The sequence below is a fragment of the Python bivittatus genome, unplaced genomic scaffold (genome assembly GCF_059951505.1).
Source record: "Python bivittatus isolate LINGU-HERP-01145 unplaced genomic scaffold, Pbiv_v1 ctg000330_np1212, whole genome shotgun sequence".
Lineage (NCBI taxonomy): Eukaryota > Metazoa > Chordata > Lepidosauria > Squamata > Pythonidae > Python > Python bivittatus.
The window spans coordinates 42,862,904-42,881,425 of record NW_028277058.1 but is presented as its reverse complement, the minus strand read 5'-3'; the positions used below and the strand labels follow the sequence as shown (position 1 = coordinate 42,881,425).

Here is an 18,522-nt window from a genome sequence, read left to right as displayed (position 1 = left end):
TTTTTTTATCCCACCTTTATTATTTTTATAAATAACTCAAGGTGATGAACATACTTCATACTCCTTCCTCCTATTTTCCCCACGGCAACAGCCCTGTGGGGAGAGTTGGGCTGAGAGGGAGTGACTGGCCCAAAGTCACCCAGCCAGCTTTCATGCCCAAGGCGGGACTAGAACTCACCATCTCCTACTTTCTAGCCCTTTTACCCTATTCTTGTCTCTCTGCCAAATGTAGTGTGAAGGTAGCAGTGATGAAATTGTAAGCCTATGAACAGGACCTGGCATTTATATTTTGTACATATATAAATTCTGAAAGTTTTTTTTCCAGTTATAGTTATAATTAATATAACCTATGACCTGCATACTTTTTTCAACGGAGTCTTTGAATTAAATAGGGTTTGTAGGTTTAAGAAAAATTACAAATCCTATTTACCAGATAATTATAGAATGTGTGTTCATGCTGTAAATAATTATCTCTCTTTCAAGCCACCATGAACTTGCTTTCTCTTTAAAGAAAAATCCCCACATCCAGTCCAAAGGTAATTCACAATAACATCTTCTTGCTGTTGAATGGTGCTGATGACCATCGTTTTATTAGAAAAATTAGAAATTTGACACCCTGCTAAAGTATTTAACAACCATTATTCATTGAAACCACAGGATGAAGATCAGATCCGGTATCATATTATCCTGGGAGAGAAGCTCTTGAAAAATGACCTGCATGATGGGATGTTCAGGGAAACCATGCTTGGATTGTCCTTCAGAGTAGGATTCTTCATTCATGAGGCTCAGGTAAAGCCAGTGCTAATTATCATGGCATTTGCTGTAATTTATTTATCTAAACACCTGCTCTGAGAAGAGATTTACATTGGCTTAATTGACTGTGTCAGAAAAGTCCCGTTGGTTTCAGTAAGTAGGATTTTAAGCCAGGCTCCCCAAGAGGATGCACTGGTATAAATGTATTTGCCCTCTCAGCTAATGAGGCAACTCATCACATGTAAACATTAAATATGTGCATTAAGTGCTGGCCTTGAGGGAGAATTCAGAAAGTAGGATTTAGAACAAATGAATCAACATTAATCTTTGGCTTTAACTAGGAGCCCACTCTTTAATTGCTCTTTTCTGCTTCTTCCAAGGCTGTATTTTTGAAGCGGGATGGTGATTTTTTTTCTAAATGGTCTTAATCAGACTTTCCAGATCAGGTGCTTTCCAGTTAAGTTGGAAGATAACTCCATCATTCTATCCAGTATGATTAGTCACCACATTGGGAGATCCTAGCCTAGATTAAAGCTTTTTAACAGAGACAGAGGTAACACAAGTTATCACTGTTTTCATGATGAAAGAAATGTTGTGATATTGCAACACATGCCATTGATCCTTTGGGGCAGTTATCACACTTGCAATGCAACTCTGCTTACATCAGTCTGATCCTCCTTATCCCTTCCACAGACACTGCTGCTCAGAGAACCAGAGTGATGCACAGTGATAACCAACAGAGCAGTGTTTCTCAATCTTGGCAACTTTAAGACATGTGGACTTCAACTCCCAGAATTGAAGGCTGGGGAATTCTGGGAGTTGAAGTCCACATGTCTTGAAGTTGCCAAGGTTGAGATACACTGCAATAGAGCTTCATCACATGGTTTAATCATACGCTGTTAAATTATATGCAGTTTAGTCATACGATCAGAAATAAACAAAATCTGTTTTTACAGAAATACAGTGGTTTGAATAAGATGTAATTTTTGCAACTGCAGACCTTCAGCTTAAGGTTTTCTAATGCAACGTCCTTTATTATACTTACTAGCTGAACAAAATGGGGGTGGGGTGGGAGTAAATGTTATGCAAGCAATATTTTTATAAGTAATATCCCTCTCATATGTTAACATTTTATGCATAGCTCTACATAAATGAGGCACCTATAAATTACCCAAATGTTGCAACAGATAAAGGAATAATCCATGGACTGGGAAGAGTAATGGAAATTGTAAAGAACAGATGTGATATTAATGATACTGTGATTATAAATGTAAGTTGCGCCCTTCTGAATATGCATTGGATTTTTTAAAATTAATGTGCATTGAAAAAATACCATTCAATATATACTTAAAGCAAATAATTTTTGACTTGTACTAAACTGTAGTGACATATATTACAATTAGCATTATAATAACACAGCTGTCTAACATAAGCCTCCCAGAACTTTCTATTAATCTGGTTTTGTCTAGTTTCTGTAATAGAAACGTGTGTGTGTGTGTGATCTCCAGGTATTATCTCTATATAATCTGCCTAATGTTAAAACACCATTTTCCATCTTGGTATCACTATCTATGTTGGAACAGTAATTCACAGGTAGCATAAGGAGAGAAAGCTGGGCTGCAATCTGATAATTAATCAGCTGACCAATTCAGCTCTTATCCACCTTCCCTGGCAGTGGCTCTCTACCTGCCTTTCCTATTCTTCCCACCTCTCCCCAACTTCTAAGTTTATGCCTATATACATTTCATACCCTCAGCAATTGCCTGGGCTTTAGATAAAGAAGGGTAGTTCTGATGTAAAGATATACTTACTCTGTTGCTTGAAATGCCGTAGCAAACTCAAGCCCTCTATTTGCATGTCAGGTCTCCCAAGTTTGCCATCTCAAACTGTTCATTTGCAAGATGCTCAGGAGATCATTTATCATTCCCTTTTGTACAGCTTCGCAACAGTCTGTTGTAGCGGATCAGGATTGAAAGGAAGTGCTTGAGCCAAGATCACAGTCTTTCACTGTGACTCTTAGGTCTCATCTTTCCTCCACTGATTTTATTTTGGTTGACAGTGAGAGGCAGATCCCAAAATAAGAGACACATGAAAAAATAAATGCAATGGTAATGGCCGATTTATATTCAAGCCACAGAGTAAAATAATTTGGGGAAAATAATTGTAAGAAAGATAAATAAAGCTAATTGATCGAGGAAATTGTCAAAGCTTCTCTGCTCATGTAAGACCTCTTATATACCAATGCAGAAATGCTTTCTGGGTCTTCTCTTTTGCAAATGTATGTTTTCTTTTTAAGGGAAAGTGTGTGCCCTGCTCATATATATCTAACTGCCCTGCTGGAAGTACACAAATTGTAAGTATTTGAGAATAAAATTGCTAGAAATAGGGAGTAGCATCTAAGTCTGTCTCCCATATTTGTGTGCATCCAGGACTCCTATAATTGCCTGTAAGATACATAGATTCTAAGTAGGAATTAGCACAAGTTCTATTCTAATGGCTGATGTTGGCTGATCTCAAGAAAGTCAGCAGAGCCAGATCTGGCGAGTACTTGGATGGGAGAACACCAGGAAATCCTAGGATTACAGATTAGACTGGGATGTTAAAAAGTTCCAGGAAAAAGGCAATGGCAAACCACTTCAATATTGCTATGAAAACTATATGGATGTTTTTATGAAGTCATCAACAACTGAACTTGACTGGAAAGAGGCTTTGCCTTATGTAATTACCTGCTTTGGGGGACAGATTTCCAATCCAATTATTTTTCATCTAATTTTTCATTAAAAATCCATAGGATTTTTTCCAGATTAGATTTGGAAGGGGACATAGGTTGCAGTTACTTCTAAATTTGGCAAGATTGCCAAATGGTGTCTTCAGACTTAAGCAAAGAACAACAACAACAAATACGCAGAGTGCTTACAGCAACCTTGTGCTTTTGAAATAGTACACTGGCTGGAGTGGCCACATGACCATGCTGTAGTTTGCACAGCTGTAAGCCTGCCAAGCTTTCACTAAGTAAAAACATGAAGAGGCTCTCAGCTACTCTGTAAAACAAAAAAAGCATATGCAATCTTCATCTGCTTCTTTTATACATTTTTCTCAGGAAGAACAAAAATCAACAGGTTGTGAATCTGGACAGCATTTCTTCTACTGTGGGTCTGCTACACCAAAATGTCCAGATTGGCTTCCAGCATGATTCCTGATGGAATTCTTTTTTGATCCCTTAATTCTAAGAAATATGGCCCATGTAGGATACTCTGAAAATAAGTATGACTATTGAATTCATGGGTGGATGCCCAAGAACAACCCATGCAAAGCTGACTGTTGGCTGACATATTGCTGAGAAGTGCACCAAACCAACCACTGGAGAACAAAGAATCAGAACAGCGCCAGAGAGCTGAATTGTGCCCATGTTTCTATATTGATACACAATTAGGGCTGAAAATATAATATGGGTATAACCTCAAAAAAACTCTGAGAATAATTTTCCATGTTTGAAAGAGGATTGAGTATAACTATTATCATAGAAATGTCTAAATAGCTGTCTCTGTAGAAAAAGATCTCAGAAAACCAGTAGTGTTTTCCAGGACTTCTCTGTCTGTACTGTTTGACTATAGCTGCTGTAGTTGTCTATGTACCAGGATATGAGTACAAAATTCTTTATGACAACTTCAGTGAGAGTTATTTTAAATGAGAAAAAGTTATTCAATATTCTGTATAACTGTTAGCATCTCTCAACTGGGTATTTATTTAGCAACCGCAAGAATAAGAGCAAATTTAGCATATCAATGTACAAAGAACAGGTTTCAAGGTCTTAGAATCTAAAAATAGTCACCAGGAAACAACAAAAGCCAGGCAAAGAATATAAAAGCAACAGTAGCTCTATTGTCCATGATGAAAATTATCCCAAATCCAAAAAAGTGCTGTCTTTATTAAGTGAACTAGTTTTACATAATTTTTGCAAATATTTGAGTTGCAAAAACTCTTGATCACGAAGTGGGTTAAAAAAAATGGGGGAAGAAGATATGGTCTATTTTGGTAAACTGGTAATAATCTCAGTCCTAGATTACACTGTTGGATGGAGTGATGGGGAACATGTGGATATGCTCAGAGTAAGATTAGTTTTTAAATTAACTTTAAAATAAATCAGGTTAAAGTTGAATCCTCATCAAGATGGACTTAATGTTTGTGCAGAAGGGATTTCTGTTTCCCCCAGTGATAACTCTGGACATTTTGAAAGAAGAAGGGAAGAACAAACATTTACAAAAGCATCAGTATAGAATGCAAGAGGAGGAAGGAACTGGATATACATCAAACCATCAGGATCAGAAACTTTCCAAGTTTTCATGGATTAATAGTGTCTATTATTTCCTCTAATGATGATGCTGAAACCAAATAAACAATCTGATCTTGCAAAATCTTCAAGATATTTACTTAAATCAAAAAAGCATGAACTTGTTCCTCAGAAACCATTAAAACACTATAAAATTGGGTAAAAATTGTGAGGTATTGAATCAAAGTCATTATATACTTGTCCACGGAATCCTTAATTGTACAGATAACATTTACTTGACTTTCCCCCTCCATATACAGTTTTGATTGTTTGCCAGGTTTACATGATATGGACTTTTTAATAACATATTTAAATACCACCTTGAATCAACAGAATGAATGTTCCCAAAAGAATTGATCATCTTACTGGAATATAGTCAGCTATAACAAAAGAACTTATATTACATTATTTATCCAATCAATCAAAAATTGAGATGTTAAAACAATCATCATGCTAAGAAAGTTTGGATGGGGAGCTGAAAAGAAGGAAGTAATCCCTTTCTGTTTTACTGCAAGACATGCCTCATTGAGCTGTTTTATTGTTCTGGATTATCTGAGGTGGCTGGTCAGGAAAAATAATCATCTTCGTTGCCCAAAATTCTAAAGAACTTGCTTGAAAAGAAAGCTGTAAAATATTATCATGAGTCGTTGATTTAAGGAGTTTAACCACAGCAGGACTGGACCTCAATCTTGAGTGCAAATGGAAGCCAACAGAATTGTTTTATTTTTAAAGTATTACACTGTTTGAAGTACATTTAAAATATTACATCAAATTTAGAACAGCTTTCTGCAGTATTTCTGTTTAATACAGTATATGTCTTATTAAAATACTTTTTCACTAACATAGCTATACTTTATACAGCCAGGCAAGAAGGGGATCTGCTATTATTTCTACTTCTATGGGAAAAGCCTGCGTGTTGGATGCCAGTCAAAATGTGCTAAAACTATAATTGTAAGTATACTATTGCTACAATTCCATGAAAAAGAGTGTTAGGTTTATACATTGCTCCAAGCCTGAGATACTAAATCCAGAAGGTGCAGGATGCTGAGCCCCCAGATCCACTTCATAATAATTCAGTGGCAACATTTCTTTTCTTTGAGGGGAGGACAATTAAAGTTGAAAAATATATTTTTTAATTTAACTGTTTTCTGGTGTTTTTTTTTAAGCCTCACATTTTTTTCCTAAATGTTCCAATGATGTATAGCCCATGCCCCATGTGATCCTCAGAGGGAAAATAATAGAAAAAAAATGTTTAGCCTCTGACTAAAAGAAAGAGTCTGGATTTTAACCCTGTTTTATGTGCAGGTAAATTTTTGGAAAATACCCACAAAAGGTTGCTCAGCAGTGAGCAACGCTAATTTAGCATGTTGTGTGACTACAGTGATTCTGGGTTAGTTAAGAAAAAGCACTAAAATAACAATGATTCAACACAATGGGTAAACATAGCCAGAGAATATGAAGAACTGATTATTATGTCTAATTCCAAAAAGGCATCTAGGTGCTCTTGACAACCAGCTCAAGAATTCCATCCTTGCTCTCTGGTTTTCTTCTTTTCCATGGATTCCAATTACAGTTGCCTTAAAGAATTTATTTCTTTTTAGACCAAAGAATGTTGTGCAGGTTTTTATGGCCCACAGTGTGAGCCTTGTCCAGGATTATCCGGAAATACATGTTTTGGCAATGGAATTTGCTTGGATGGCATCAATAGCACCGGGTCTTGCGCGTGTGAAGCGGGATTCCAGGGAGTGGCCTGTGATCGATGTATTGAAGGCAAATATGGCAACAGCTGTGATCAAGGTACTTCTGGCTTCAGAATCATTTACCTTGCTAAGTTTTCCAAGTAATTGTCAGGGAGTTATCATAGCCACAGACGTAACAAATGATGCTACCCCAATCCTCTTGTTTGTTGTTTCTTGTGGACCACAGTGAAATTCAGAGGGATTTTCTTGGAGAGCAGTTTAGGAGGATCCATATGCATCCAAGTGAATGAAGTGCTATCAATGAATAATCAAAAGCTTTATCCAGCTTTTACTTAATTTTATGTTCTAATATGTAACATTTTACTACTGTGTTTTTCAAAGTATGCCTATCATCTTGATACGTATTTCTGAGTAAAGGTATCATTCATGGCCCATGTACTTCCCAACTGCATATATTCCTTGATTTGCTAACAAATCAAACTGTTCACTTAGCAGTCAGATTACTGAACCCCTTATTTTTCTTTTGGTAAGTAGATTTGGTGCACTTTTGTACACATGGAAGAATAATTCAACAAACGAATCAACAATCATTCAACAAATCTGAATATCCACTCTGCCATTTGTATTAGATGTTGACCAACTGCATGTAAAACAGCCTGCTGGATCTCAGTGATTTCCACAAGGCTACAGTTCTTCAGAGCTCAGTTTAGAGTTCAGATTTTGAAAGGAAAGAAACAGCACCATTGCTCACACCATGTTGCGTGTGCTACATTTGTGATATTACAGCTTAAGCATTTTTTAGCAAATGTAGACAAAGATATAACTCAAGTAACTGCAAAACATAAACTATCATGTTAAAATATTTCACTAAGTTGATCCACAAAAAGCTAGAAGAAATTAAGGGATAACTGGTCATATGCTAGTTGTTACTACTGTTTTATGAGCTGTTCAGATTTAAAATCACCTTTTTGCTTTTAGAATGTGCCTGCATCCATGGGAAATGCAACAGTGGTATTAAAGGAGACGGCACCTGTGAATGTGATGTGGGTTGGAGAGGTGTCAAATGTGACAGCGGTAAGTGTGACTGCTGCATCCTATTGCAGAGTTAAAAGTAGTAAATGGTGTCATCAGCAGCTCTGGGCAGGCCTTCTCTCTTTCAAAGAGAGTTCATTCTCTGAACACTATGCAGGACCCAGCCACATGTGCTCAACAAAATAAAGGCAAGAAAGGGGAGAATATCAGTCTTAGACTGTAGAATATTGACTAACAAAAATACTTTTTCTCTTCCCCAGCAATCAGAGATGATAAGTGCAACAATACCTGCCACACCAGTGCCAAGTATGTATTGCATCAAACTAGCTAATAAGAATTAGACTGAATTCACAACATCCTATGCCTGACCCTGACCCTAACCCTAATATTTTCCCTAGGTATAAAATTTAATTTGAATTAATCTGAAGTAAGGGCCAGTTTGGTACAGTGGTTAAGGCATCAGGCTAGAAACTGGGAGACCATGAATTCTAGTCCTGCCTTAGGCATAAAGCCAGCTGGGTGACCTTGGGCCAGTCACTCTCACTCAGCCCTAGGAAGGAGGCAATGGCAAACCACTTCTGAAAAACCTTGCCAAGAAAACTGCAGGGACTAATCCAGGCAGTCACCAGGAGACAAAAACTGACTCAAAGGCACCAAAAAAAAAAAAAAAAAAAGTGGGGGGAGTGGGAGAAAAGCTCTCGTGACAATACTTGCTAGGTTGGGGGGGGGCAGAGTTTCATTGTAAGTAATTGAAATAATAATATTGTTTGGATACTATTAGCTCCTGTGGACTGAGCAAAACTGATATGGTGGTTAGCATAGCTTATAGGTGTCAAAGTAGCAACATAGCTAGCATTCTGTTAAATAGGAAACATCCAGTCACTGCTTGCCTTAGCTGTTTACAAATTTTCTCTTATTGTAAAGTACATGATTTGTTTGGCTATTGTCTTGAGCGTTCATTTCATGGGTCTGGTAATGAGCTATGCAGCCTTCTGCAAATTGCTTCCCTACAACTCCAATAATCCACCAGTTTCTGGCATCTGTAGTTTGCTAGGCAGTAGGAGGTCGCAATAAGTTTTATATAATTTTATTAAAGTTTTTTTTTAATGAAGATTAAAAGCTAATACAAACTAATATTAAGTAAGAAAAAAGAAAGAAAAAGAAATCAGAGAGAAAGCTAAAAGTGCAAGAAAGGAAAAAGGATACAAAGTAGCTTCTGATCTTTACAGCCGCTATAAGTGCAATTATAAATTTACCTCTTACTCTATGGTTACAACATAACTCTCTTCTTTCTATAATCTGTCATGTCTAATCATCAAAACCAAATATCGTAAGTTCATTTTTTTTTCTGTTTTACTCAAAAATCCTTAAGGGGGAGGTTGCAGTTAGTGATCAAGAAGTCTAACTTTTATAATCTTTTGAAACACTGATTTTAAAAAAAGAAGCATCTATATTATTTGAAATAATAGTTTCTGCATTATCTTGCCTGTTTAAGAAGAATATATAAAAATTAAAATAAGATCTTGAATTGCAGATTATGTAGGAATGATTGTAAATGGGCTGAAGACTTTCTTTAGCCAGGTGCTTCTCAACTATGTTGGACAACAGCTTCCCTATTTCCTGACTACAGGCCATGCTGTTTGAGGTTGATGGGAAATGTAGCCCAAACCATATGGAAATCATTAGACACCCAGTCATTGCTCTACAGTCCAAATGACTGAAGTGGCATAAAATCATCTATAATAAAACGAGTAACATAAATAACATCAGGGGAATATTTTCCTGTTGAGTATTGCAATTCCTCTCGGTTATTAAGCCAGTGGCTGCATTGTAGTAATGAGCTGGGTCAAAACCAGCATTAACTAAGGAAGACCCTCACCTCCACACACACCTCCCCCACACTTTTCTTTTGTTCTGAACATGTCCATAAGATATGCTAAATCTGTCTTGTTGGAGCATCCACTCTTCCTCTGGCTGGGTGTTTATTTCAGTTCCAACCAGTAATGACAGTTCTTCAGATTTGGAAAGGGCACTTTACAAGTAATCAAATATGGCAATGAGCCATGCGGGATGATGATGTATTAATGTTAACCAGACAGAGTAGTCAAATGGGTCATGTAAATTCTTTTTTTGTTTCCCTCTTCGCCTTCCCCTTTTCTTCCACCTCTCTGTGCCTCCTTTTTCTTCCCTTCCAGCAGGCTATCAGGCACAAGAGACTGACACTTGCAAATGGCTTTTGAAATTAGACCAACAGACGCATGTTGCTCATGCTGCAGACTGAATATGTACAGGGTATCAGAGAAATTTTTTAATCAAGAAAGCATTTTCCATTTGCAAATGTGATGCTTAATTAGATATACACTTCTTCTCTTTAGCATATGCAGTAGACTTTTATTATTGCCCCAGCCAGTGAAGTGAATTTATCTGATGCCAACTAACTTAGGTTTTCCAAGCATGCCATCCCTTTTTTATCAATTGCAAGTTGTAATCTGTCTTGATTTTCTATTTTAGCTGTTTTCTCAATCCTGTTGGTCCAGCATATTGCAAGTGTGCAGCTGGGTTTAGAGGGAACGGTACATATTGTACAGGTAAGTGGAATTTATTCTGTTTGAATGTGATCTAGGCCTGACACTCACAAAAAGCTGATGTAGCAGGAGGTGTAATTAATATATTATAATGAGGTACTTTAAAAACAGGATTAATTTCTGATCTTTTTTTAAAAAGCCAAGCTTTGAAAAATATTGATTTACTAACATTCAACCAAAGAAAACTTTGATAGCTAATAGATACTGGAGAATGTTTCTCTCTGACAATTAATTGTGAATCAATTAGAAGTCCAGCATGTGATCCGGAGAAAAGGGCAGGCAGGAAGCAGGCCATTTTTTAAATCAAATTCTGACAGTGTGGTCAGTAGCAGACCTTTCAGGACCCTGGACAGATCCCAAGAAGCAAGTACATTATCCAGTGAAACCTGAAACATTTTGATTCTTGCATTCCTTTCAGATTCTCTTTCACCAAACAAGAAAAAATAGAAAGATATTCTCTTGAGTTGAGTCAATTTTTGATTATGTTATCTTGGCAACATTGTATTTAGCCCTGGGATTCCAAGGTGGTCTCCCATCCAAGTACTGGCCAAGTTGAACCTACATATATTTTTTCAAGTATCAGCCTAGGTCAGCTAGATAATTCCATGTGCTAAAAAATTCAAAAGTGCAGAGCCTTAATGGGGTTTAGACTATAGAGATCTAGTAATGCTATGTGGAGCATGAAGCTCACGGAGGTAAACATATTGTCCCTTGCTAGATATAAACTGAGGGGCTGCAGCCTTTGGACTTGGGATGGTTTCTTTCATATCTCAGGTTCGAGTTTGGCGCTCAAGCCCCAGGCCTTTTTCTTCACTACCTTTGCCTTCTCAGCCTGTATATCTATATCACTGCAGGACACTAATAATACAGTGAGGAAACCTGATGGTGGGTCTTCTCTTCTTGTCACAAAGACTGAAGTACATCACATAAAAGAAAGTGGTATTACATGGTAGAATTGTTGGTCTGGAAAAAATTCTAATGGGTTTTAAATATATTTGGTAACAAAATGAAATCACTGGATGCCAGGCATATCCAAAATAAGCACAGGAATTATGTTCTGCTCTATTCTCTCTACCGTGAACAAGCACCTATGGGATATCTGCAACATGATTGGAAAAAGTATAACCTCGTGGGTCTTTTTTCCTTAGTTTTTGTAATATCTGTGGTTTTTGCAAATATGCAAGTAGAGCATCAGTAGAGAAAACAACAGGCACTCTTACAGAATAGCCAATCCTACATCATATTTCCTGAGAGGGAGATCCCTGCCTGTAGCTAATTCATCATGCTCAGACTTGCCTCTTAAAAATCTCCTATTTCTTCATACACACCTTAAACCAACCCGCTTGCCCACTCAGAGGGATCACCTCTCACACCTCTCATAAACTTGTCCTTTGAGAAATCTCCTGTCAGTTTTCCTATAAAGATAACATTCCACAATTTCTGGGACATCCTGATTGGCAAAGAAATGGTCAGCCAGTCTGCAGCAACACGTATTTTAGGTATACACATAAGGAATAAAATAAGTTCATGTTCACATTTATAGAACACAGATACAGCATTCTGGCTACACAGACATTTTTCTATAAATTCAAATTTGACCTAACCCTATTTCTGCATGCTTTTCCAGCTATTAATGCGTGTGAGAACAACAATGGAGGTTGCTCTGCCAGAGCAGAATGCAGACGTACCACTCCAGGAAACCGAGTGTGTGTTTGCAGAACAGGCTACTCTGGCGATGGAATTGCCTGCTTTGGTAAGGGCTTGTTGTATATCTACCGCATCCTGCATATTTCCATGACATGAAATTGCTCCTGCCGGTTAACATGACAATGTCTGCCATTTCCTCTCTTCCTTCGCATTTAATCACAATTAGCACCTCCTCTGTAATTAAGCCTTTCATTTTAGTTAGCGCTAACTGATGTTAAAACCTGTAAGTTAAAGAGACAGCGCACACATTCATGTTAATCAGTTGGAGTCATATAAGATGCCGTGCAAAGTCACTTTTTATCAGTAAATATGTTATGCAATGTGTGTATTGCATATGTTTGCTTCAATAGACACATATACATATGCACATACATCCATACTCTTCATGAGGCAGCTGACAAGCTAACAACACAGTGGAGCATCTTTTCCTGACTTCATATCCCTTAGAGGTGTTAGGATGGTAGCTTTCAGAATTCCAAGCCAGATCTAAGAGCTGAAGCACTAATTTGGCTGGGAAAAGCTGCGGTGGGAGGAACAAATTTTTGGAAGGTTTTTTTTTGAGGGGGGGTGCCTTCAAGTCACTGTTGACTCCTGGCAACTGCCTGGACTAGTCCCTGCAGCTTCCTTGGCAAGATTTCAGAAATGGTTTGCCATTGCCTGCTTCCTAGGGCTGAGAGAGAGAGTGACTGGCCCAAGGTCACCCAGCTGGCTTTGTGCCCATGGCAGAAGTAGAACTCACGGTCTCTCATTTTCGAGCCTGGTGCCTTAACCGCTACATCAAACTGGCTCTCAAAGAGAATATTATCCATTGCTAATATTGTTGTGCTGTTTTGGTCTGGTTTATGAGATTATTTGCACATTCAGAAAGCGCAAGTGTTACAGGTCAAACCATTTCTCTATTTACATAGATTGTACCAAAGTGCTCTCATGCAAGTGAAAAACTTATGACTATGGAAAGCTTACACATCAGAGAATACCTCAGGAAAATATGTAGTAACTCCATTACAAATACTGCATTTTATTCTGCACTAAGAAGGATTTTCTTAAGGAGTTATCATTAGTAAAAAGCAGAAATAATTACAATAAAGCAGCACTCATTTAATCTGAGTTTCAAGAAAGTTAAAATATTAAATGGTTCCCCCCCCCTTTTTTTTTTTTGTTTGGTCTCCTAAAGAAATCAACCCCTGCTTGGAGAAGAATGGAGGATGTGATAAAAATGCAGAATGCACTCACACTGGCCCCAACAAGGTAAACGGTATTCCCATCTTATATTAATTGTGCATTACATTGCCTGTAGTAATAGTGGCAAATCACAGGCTACAGTTTGACAATATAATTACATGCAGCTGCTCTCAACTGAGTTGAGACACACTTGTCCATTGTGCCTGGTGCTCTTACTTCTGATTGACAGTGGTTCTTTGGTATTTAAAGCCGAAACCTTATCTGCTTCCTGGGATCTGAGATCTTTTCTAACTGGAAATGCCAGGAACTGAGCCCTGGATCATATTCATCCAAAGAAATATGATAAATATGATGTTTAAAAAAATATGGTTTCTGCTGAACTAGGTGGCCTACACAAGGACATAACTAGGAGGTCAGATATCATCTAACTATTTGGAGCCCTGAATGATTTGACAGGTGGGGAGAAAACCTGAAAACAGAAGCACAGAGACTTGAGGCATAAAGAGAACCAAGCAGGACAGAGTGATCACTAGAACTGACATGGATGGGGGAATAACATGCTATCCTCACCTATATCTTAACCTGGATTGTTTCCTTATTCTGACAGGCAGCGTGTAACTGTTTAAATGGCTATTCTGGAGATGGGAAAATATGCACATACATCAGTCCTTGTACATTGGTGAGTCCAGACTTTGACTGGCACTGTCCTTCATATATGTCCTTTACTTCTCAGGCAACAACCTCTATTACAAGTCAAGAGCTGGCAGCTTTTTTTAACCACCATTACATTGGCTGCATTCACTGATATATGAGCAGTAAGGAGATGTAAGAAAAGCCACTGAGTTTGCTCTAGCCTCCAGCTAAGATTCACTAGGATAAGGCCAGGAATTTGATTCTGGTAGTGATGATAAGAAGCTAATGCAACTGAAATTAGCTATCTTTCTGTCTTTCTGTGTAAAAAAAAAAATCATCCAACAATTTTACTTTTTAGAGTGCTACTACCATGCCAAACATTTTCATTTTTATTCCTCCCCCCATTGTGCTTCTCTTAAGCAAAGCAATGCCACAGGGGGGCACACTACACATTGGAGAAACTTCCAGCAGAAATGTTCCGGTCTAATGTCCCTCCTACAAGATGCTTTGTTGTGCTTTTCCCCAGTGCTTTTCTCAGACCTGTATTCCTGTAGCCTCCCTGTTTGCTTGAAGGCGATGGGATCTGCAAAGAGTTTCCAGGAAGAATCCAACCCTTGCGCTCTCCCCGTCCGCCCCTTTGCATCCTTCATTTTGCACAGAAGAACAAACAGGGACAATAAGACTTTCATAATTGCTAATCACAATGACTAACTATTCCTTCCAGTTTGGAAATAGTAGGGGTGCCACTGAAAAATATAAACAAGAGCATTCCTGTCCTTTTTCCAGGTTTCCAACAGAGGTGTCCACAGGATGTGGTCACAAAATCAAGATGGCAGCCACAATGGTGCAATCAAAGTTCTACTTGTTTCTTATATGTGTTGCATGTGCAACACACGTAAAAAATGAGTGGAGCTTTGATCATACCATTCTGGTGGCCAGCTTGTCTTTCCATACCCTGGAGATACTCCTGCTTCTCCAAGTCTCTGGCTGGTCCTGAGTGTTTCTTACCCTCAGTGCTAGATAAGAGTGCTTTACTTTTTCTACCTGAAAAGCAAATTGGAGCACCTGCCCATGCATAAACATGCTTTCAAGTGGCAAGCTGGCACTCTTACCCACAATTCAACATCTTTGCTTTATTTTTTTTCTTCCTGCCATTTATATGCCTCTATTCATTGCTGGTCTTTGCATGCATGAGCAACAAAAGTACAAAGAATAGACAGAGCCAATGTATTTATAAGAGTTCTTTTCAAACAGCTCTGTATAGGCATAATCTAAGACTGGTGGGTCTTTTTTCCCTGATTTGAGGGTTCAACTGCTTTATTTTTGAATCCCAAACTGCAAGGATCCCCTAATGGTAATCAAAAGTGGGAAAGAACTTGTTTCCCCCATTTTTATTATTTTTTTATCATTTCTTTTGTATGGTCTTCATTTTGCCAATTTCTTTGACAACCAGAATCTTATTCAAAAGTGTAAATTATGACATTATTTTAAAACTCTTCCTGTATACCTGTCATGCTTCATGCAACTTGTTAGGGTTAGCATCACAGAAAGCTTTAAGGAAATAAGTTCTCTTTTTCCCATAGCCCATATAGATCTCCCAGTAAAAATGCACTCAGATCTACTGTATACCTTGATACAATGATATGAAGGTTCTGATCTCAGAAATATTATTTTTCTGCTTGCAGTTCATATTGGATACCTCAAGAGCATTCTTTTTTTTCTTCTTAAATTTGGCAGCCAGGTTCTACAAAAGATAAAGAAATACAATGTAGAGTCATGGAAATATTCCAGAATGTAGAAGTAACAATTTCCTGTAAGGATGGCTATTCAAACTGGTTTCAAACTGACTATCTTGGTGTAGGTGGGGGTGAAGGAAAGGCTAACAAAGACGTGTGTGGAACTTTAAGTAGGGGTAGCATTTGCATGGCAGCATCAGCACATGCCTGTCATCATTTTGGCATCAACATGTTTGCTGTAGATCCCACTGTTGACAATTTTATCATTGTGCATTGCTTTGTCTTGCCTTGAAAGACTTTCCCAGACAATTAGGATCAAATAATTTACATACAATTACAATATGCACTTTGCATCCCAGATGTGTTTCAGGGGATTATTCTGTTTCAAAAGTATTGCATTTGCCCAGTATTCCTGGCCAATTGATATTCAAATAACTGTTTAAAAAAGTCTCTCTTAGCGCTTCTCCGTGCTTGCTCACTCATCTTCTAGCCCCATGGCAAGTCTTCTTGCAGTACCAGAGAGGAACCGAGAAAACCAGCAGAGTTGTCGTTTTCATCCCTTCTTCATTACTAATAAAATATTAATTTCTGCATCTATGAGAGAGTAACATGCCGTTCAAACAGTGGAATCTTAAATCAGTTTCATTTTGGCTGGCAGCTTTTCCCCTTGGCTTACCCATTGAGACTTGTACTGAAATTCATTGAGACAAAGTGTATTTCAGCTGAAGTTGCTTGCTTCCCTCTTATCAGAATAACGGTGGATGTGGAGAAAATGCCATTTGCAATGATACTTTGCAGTCAGAAAGGACCTGCACCTGTAAACCCAACTACATTGGAGATGGGTTTACTTGCAGAGGCAGCATCTTCATGGTGAGATGTCTTTCTTATTGAATATGTGTGATCAATGTTTGTGCTCAGTAGCAACAGGCCAAATTACATCAGAGTATGGCCTCTGTATGGACAACAGCTACAAAGGCCTGAATATAGCAACAGATACCACAGGAAAACACATTAGCAACTGATCAGGTGCAATTATACCCCTGGGGGGCACCTAAGTCTGGACCTTGGAGCCCAAATCTAGAGCTCCAGGGATCATCTAAATGAGAAATGTGGAGGACAGTTGCAAGTTGGCCTAGTATCGGTCTGTAGGGACAAGAGGAAACCACTGTTGCTAGTATTTATTTGTTTGTTTGTTTTCAAAAATATTTTGTAGCCAAAGGACAGGAGGCTGCGCATGTCTTAAATTTTTACTGTCCCTTTCTAATGCAAATAGTTCCACCCCCATGTTTAAGAAACAGTAAAAGCATTTGATTTCAATATTCTTGAATAGTGAAATTGCATACACCCAGGGATGGAAATCAGTTTGGTTCAAGTAAAAGTTATAAAGCACGTAATACAGTGATGGGAAGGGAGAATGGTAATGTTGGCTAAGTACGTCACGACCCAGCACAACAGAGCCATCTAAAAGGCTTTCCTATAAAACCATTATATCCATAGCCTAGCATTTTCTAGCAGGGTCACTGTGACACTTAGCAGCACCACATACACAACAAGCCTTAGGACAGCTTGATCCATACAGAGACCTGTAAAGATGGCAAAACATCCATTTCTAGCACAGAACATAACTCAGATCTAGCTGTTTCTTACTAAGCTATAGAAATTATTTCTGCAATAGTTTCATATACTTACATTTTTGGTGTTACAGGGCACCATTTTATTATTTTAATATTTTTGATGTTATTATTATTACAGGAACTTTCAAAGAATTTCAATACTACTCGGTTTAATGGGCAGCTAATGGTAAGAAAGTTACAGGATGTCTCTTCCCAGTGTCTTGATTTTTAAAGCATTTTTAAGACAGATTTTTTTTCCAGATTCAGTAGCTTTCTGGGGGATATAAAAGTGCCTGAAATAAATATTGGCTGACATGTGCATTTTGCTTTCCATTATTCTAGGATGCTGGGATCAGAGATATCTCAGGAGCAGGGCCTTTCACTGTTTTTGTACCAACCAATGAAGCCATTCTTGCTGAATTAAAAGTAAGTACACAAAAGCCTTCGGATGATAGATGGGACATTCTTAAGGACTCACTGCCTACCCAAACAGCAAATAATTCCAGAGAATGGGCTGTTGTTGTTATTGCTGTTCAGTTGTTAAGTCATGTCCAGCTCTTCGTGACCCCATGAACCATATCGCGCCAGGCCTTCCTGTCCTTCACTGCCTCCCTGAGTTAGCTCAGTTTCATGCTCATTGCTTCAGTGATGCTATCTAACCATCTCATCCTCTGCCATCCCCTTCTCCTTTTGCCTTCCATCTTTCCCAGCATCAGGGTCTTTTCCAAAGAGTCTTCTCTTTGCATTAGGTGGCCAAAGTATCTGAGCTTGAGCTTCAGTATCAATCCTTTATCAATATCAACAACTGCTCATTGGAAGGATTGATACAGAATGGGCTACTGATTCTCATATCCTTGGATAAGAGAACATTGGAGGAGAAGCATTGAATCTTGCCACATCTGTTTTATTCAGAACTGTGCCACTGAATTTAGTAAATGCAAATAAGTCTTCCAGGAAAGAATAATCTCCACTATTTGGATTTGGTTTTATAGACTGAGAAAGGTTGTACCCAGGTCTGATCTAGCCTCGGTCCATTGCATTCATTTTACAGGATATTTCTAACCCACTTTTCTTTCCCTATGAAATCCAAAAGGATAATCAGGGAGAAAAAAGGAAGCAGGGTCAGAATACCAGCCAATGTAACAACTCAGACAGAGGCAGTCAGTACCTTTTGTAAATAAGCAAACAAAGCAAATAAATAGAAATCAATTTAAGAGTCATGCTCCTAAAATATTAAGCTGTACCATATAC

The 18,522-nt window shown here is 38.1% G+C and overlaps 1 protein-coding gene across 1 annotated transcript in view; it reads left to right on the top strand.

Moving 5' to 3' along the window:
- STAB2 (stabilin 2) overlaps window positions 1–18,522 on the top strand; it is a 93,288-nt gene that overhangs the window by 47,012 nt on the left and 27,754 nt on the right. Inside the window, exons 34-47 of the mRNA XM_007425270.3 lie at window positions 658–789; window positions 1,895–2,023; window positions 3,050–3,106; window positions 5,945–6,034; window positions 6,685–6,880; window positions 7,762–7,857; window positions 8,076–8,121; window positions 10,327–10,403; window positions 12,028–12,153; window positions 13,282–13,355; window positions 13,897–13,968; window positions 16,409–16,528; window positions 17,411–17,458; window positions 17,614–17,697. Of these exons, the coding sequence (XP_007425332.3) occupies window positions 658–789; window positions 1,895–2,023; window positions 3,050–3,106; window positions 5,945–6,034; window positions 6,685–6,880; window positions 7,762–7,857; window positions 8,076–8,121; window positions 10,327–10,403; window positions 12,028–12,153; window positions 13,282–13,355; window positions 13,897–13,968; window positions 16,409–16,528; window positions 17,411–17,458; window positions 17,614–17,697 (1,347 nt within the window). The remainder of the gene's footprint in view (window positions 1–657; window positions 790–1,894; window positions 2,024–3,049; window positions 3,107–5,944; window positions 6,035–6,684; window positions 6,881–7,761; window positions 7,858–8,075; window positions 8,122–10,326; window positions 10,404–12,027; window positions 12,154–13,281; window positions 13,356–13,896; window positions 13,969–16,408; window positions 16,529–17,410; window positions 17,459–17,613; window positions 17,698–18,522) is intronic.